Below are 3,985 nucleotides of genomic sequence, written 5' to 3'. Positions count from 1 at the left end.
AATATATGTATAATGCACTAGTGACTACCACGGATTTGTGTATCTACGTCTACGAGCTCTCGCTATTGTCTGTCTGTCCTCTTAGCAACACACGTTCATCCCCTCCCTTGTCCCCAGTAACGCGCGCACGCAAGCGCGCGCTGGCTAGATCGGTTGCTTTACCATCTATTACCGACTTCACAAGTATAGAGGATGATACTCGTACATACTTATCTTATGAGGATAAGATTAATTACTTGCACTCTCCCCCTACGAGTATTATCGCTTTATATTATGTCTTGATATCACTTAAATCTATCGCATTAATTTTTCTTAATGTCCATATCAATTTTTCATGCGTTACTGCCTTAGTAAGAAAATCGGCGATCATATACTTTGTTTCAACATACTTAACATCTATATTACTTTTCTCTAGTTCATCTCTAACAAAATGAAATTTCAAATTAACATGACGTGTCTTGTTTGATGATCGCACGCTCCTCATCCATTCTATAGCCGCCGTATTATCACAATGTATCACAACAGGTTTATTCAAGAACATTTCTAGTTTCATTTCTATTAATAAGTTTGACAGCCATTTTACGTCCTTTACTATATCAGAACATGCAAATAATTCTACTACGCAAGTAGATAATCCTACGCATTTTTGCTTATTGCTTTTCCATAGTATTAGAGAGTCTTCTAACATAATAACTCCCCCTGAGAAAGATTTTCCATTTTCGCCATTTCCCCAACTAGAATCTGAATATGCTCTTAAAGTTCCCATTTCATTAGAGTAAAATAATCCCTTTTCTCTAGTGCCCTGTAAATATCTTAACACTCGTTTTGCTAACAAAAAATGGCGTTTTTCTGGTCTATTATTAAATTGCGACAAGTATGATGTTACAAACGCGATGTCTGGTCTTGTACGATTCGCTAAGTACAATAGTTCGCCTATTATTTCTTTATAAGAATCTATATCTATTACATCGTCCGTTTTCTCGAATACTTTGTCTTCTCCTGGAACGATAGGAGTGTTCACTGGTTTGCATTCATCGAAATTGTATTTTCTTAATAATTTTGTGATATATTCCGTCTATGATAATGTTATACCATTTTACGTTTTTTCTATCTTAATATTTAGGAACATATTGTTTTTAGTAGTTTCATTAATTTCAAAAGTTTGTCTCAGTTTAGTTAATATTTCATTACAATACTTAGAATTGTTGTCTATAATCGAGAAATCATCAACGTAAACTGATATAGCTATGAACACCTTTTGATTTTTCAATACAAATATGCAGTTTTCCGAAGTTAATGGTTCAAAACCCAATTGCATTAGAGTATTCTTGAATTTTAAATACCAATTACGTCCTGATTGAGGTAGACCGTATATACTTTTTTTAAGTTTAAGAACCTTGTCTTTCTCATATTCATCCTCAAATCCTGGAGGCAATGTCAAATAGACTGTTTCCAATAAATCACTATATAAATATGCTGTCTTGACATCAAAAAATCGCAGGTTTAGTTTTAGTTTACTAGCTAATGCTATAAACAGGCGCCATGCTTCTATAGATACTACAGGTGAGTAGGATTCCTCGTAATCTTTGTTTTTAACATAATTATATCCTGCAGCTACTAACCTGGCTTTAAATTTGACATTTTTATTCTCTTTATCATTCTTGACAGTCAGAACCCATTTACTTTTTGTGATTTTTTCCTTATTAGGTTTGTCCACTATTTCCCATACCGAGTGTTTATCAAATGACTTTAATTCTTCTCTCATGGCTTTTTCCCAATCTATCCAATTTTTACTATTTTTCGCCTCATCATAATTTGATGGCATCTTAACTTGTTCTACCAAATTGACTGATTTTTCTCGCAATTTTTCAGATCTTCGAACCCCCTCTCGATTCGTATTATCTTCTTCACGCCTTAAACACTCTCTTGCCTCTATAACCTCTCGAGTCGTACCTCGAGGTCTTCCGCGTGGTCTACGTTCTGCTTCTATAAAATGTTCATTTTCTTCGTTATCTATCTCACTATTTACATCTACGTTTATTTCATTATTCTCTTGAATTTCAGTCACATTTTGTTCCGGTTCTAAATATGTTAGTAAATTATATTCTCCACTATCTTTATAATTTTTATTAATAAGGCGCGCACCAGAATCATTTTCATTAAAATTTACTGTTCTTTCTTCCAAGACTTTTCCTGTTTCTGGTATATAAACTCTGTAACCGCGTCTTTCTCGCGCATATCCTACCATTATTCCTATCTTACCGGGCAAGTTCAATTTGTCACGTTTTTGTTTAGGCACATAACAATATGCTGTACATCCGAATACACGAAGATAGTTAATATTTGGTTTCATACCGAAAAATAATTCGAATGGCGTTCTATCTTTATTCTTACGAAAGGTTACGTTAGTAACGTGACTAACGCATGCTGCGGCTTCTGCCCAAAATATATTTGTTAACTTACTATCGTATAACAGATTCTTAGTACGTTCTAAGATTGTTCGATTAGCTCTTTCTGCCTTGTCATTGCTTTCAGGATTATACGGTATAGTTTTCTCATGAATTATTCCGTTATTTTCTAAAAATTCGTCAAGTTCACGGTTTAAAAATTCTCTACCATTGTCAGTTCTGAAACGTTTTACTCTAACATTAAGTAGATTTTCATATTTCTCTTTAAATGAAACAAACTTTTCGCAGACTTCATTTTTGTACTTCAGAAAATATGTAAAATACATACCAGAGAAATCATCTATTAATACAAGCATATATCGGGAACCATTCAGCGATTCAGTCGATATAGGTCCACACAAATCACCATGAATCAGTTTAAGTCGTTGTTTACTTTGATCTATTGTCACTACTTTATGTGTTTTCCTAGTTATTTTGCTAAGATTGCAGCTTTCACAGACGAAATTATCATCAAAATATACGTGCATATCATCTACAAGATTATCTTTATTCATTTTAGACAAATATTGATCGTTTATATGTCCCAATCGTTTATGCCATGTTTTGTGATCAATGTCTGATGGTTTTCCAATATTGTAAGAATATTTGTGATCTTCTACATTATATGGCTTAGCCAAAAATTTCAAACGTTTATCTATTAGTTCACCGGTCAAAATTGCGTTATTTCCCTTGTCTATTATGACAATTACATTATTCTGTTGTACTATTTTATAACCCTTTTTCATGAGCGTCGTCGTAGACAATAAATTTTCCCTGAGTTGAGGTACGAATAATACATCGCTCATTTCAATAATAATAATCTCATTATTTTCATTTCTTGTTTCAATTTCAACAGAACCTATTCCTTCATAACGCAAACTTGACTCAACTCCCGCCTGACAGAGATCACCAGCCTGAAAATCGATATTACTAAACCATTTAAGATCGTTTGCCATATGATTAGTCGCACCGCTATCAAATAACCAATTTTCATAAATATTACTTACTGAATCAGAATTAGTAATCATAAATGCGTATTTTCTATCGTTACCATTTACAGGTTTCACTATACTACTAGCGGATTTCTTCCTCTCTGTAATTCCTTGGTTCGTATGATTGTCTTTCCTTCCGTCTCGTTTGTAGTTGTTGGTAGCCCTGTGATGATCCTCTTTGTAGTTTTTACGATTCCAACAGAGCTTCGCAATATGGCCGCTTCTTCCACAGTTGTAGCACCTCTTGTCGTTCTTCCTCTGGACTGCGTAAGCACCGTCCGTTTCTCTAATATGGCTTCCACGACGTTGATATTTTTTCTCACGTTCCTTGAGTATCTCGTGAATTTCCTCCAAGGATTTTTCCCGTTGCGTTTTCAATATTTCGCGGATATCTTTATGTTGGTTGTTTATCCCTCGTACTGTGTAATATACTAATTCTCGTGGCGTCACATTTAATCCTAACGATGCACATTTTGTAGCTAAGTCACGTGCACGTGCAATATAGTTGCTCACTGTTTCCTTCTCTTCCATACGGAGAAATTTCAA

General features: G+C 34.4%; 1 protein-coding gene across 1 annotated transcript in view; it reads right to left on the bottom strand.

Annotated features, from left to right (window-relative positions):
* Nucleotides 1-3,353: 3,353 nt before the first annotated feature.
* The window catches only part of LOC116852228, a 1,443-nt gene continuing 811 nt past the window's right edge, over nucleotides 3,354-3,985 (bottom strand). The window contains exons 2-3 of the mRNA XM_032832351.1: nucleotides 3,499-3,897; nucleotides 3,354-3,361 (exon numbers count right to left, since the gene is read on the bottom strand). Coding sequence (XP_032688242.1) covers nucleotides 3,354-3,361; nucleotides 3,499-3,897 — 407 coding nt within the window. The remainder of the gene's footprint in view (nucleotides 3,362-3,498; nucleotides 3,898-3,985) is intronic.

This window comes from Odontomachus brunneus, unplaced genomic scaffold (assembly GCF_010583005.1).
Source record: "Odontomachus brunneus isolate Ranch 3 - 2012 unplaced genomic scaffold, Obru_v1 Obru_scaffold_207, whole genome shotgun sequence".
NCBI lineage: Eukaryota > Metazoa > Arthropoda > Insecta > Hymenoptera > Formicidae > Odontomachus > Odontomachus brunneus.
This window is presented reverse-complemented; position numbering and strand designations above follow the sequence as displayed.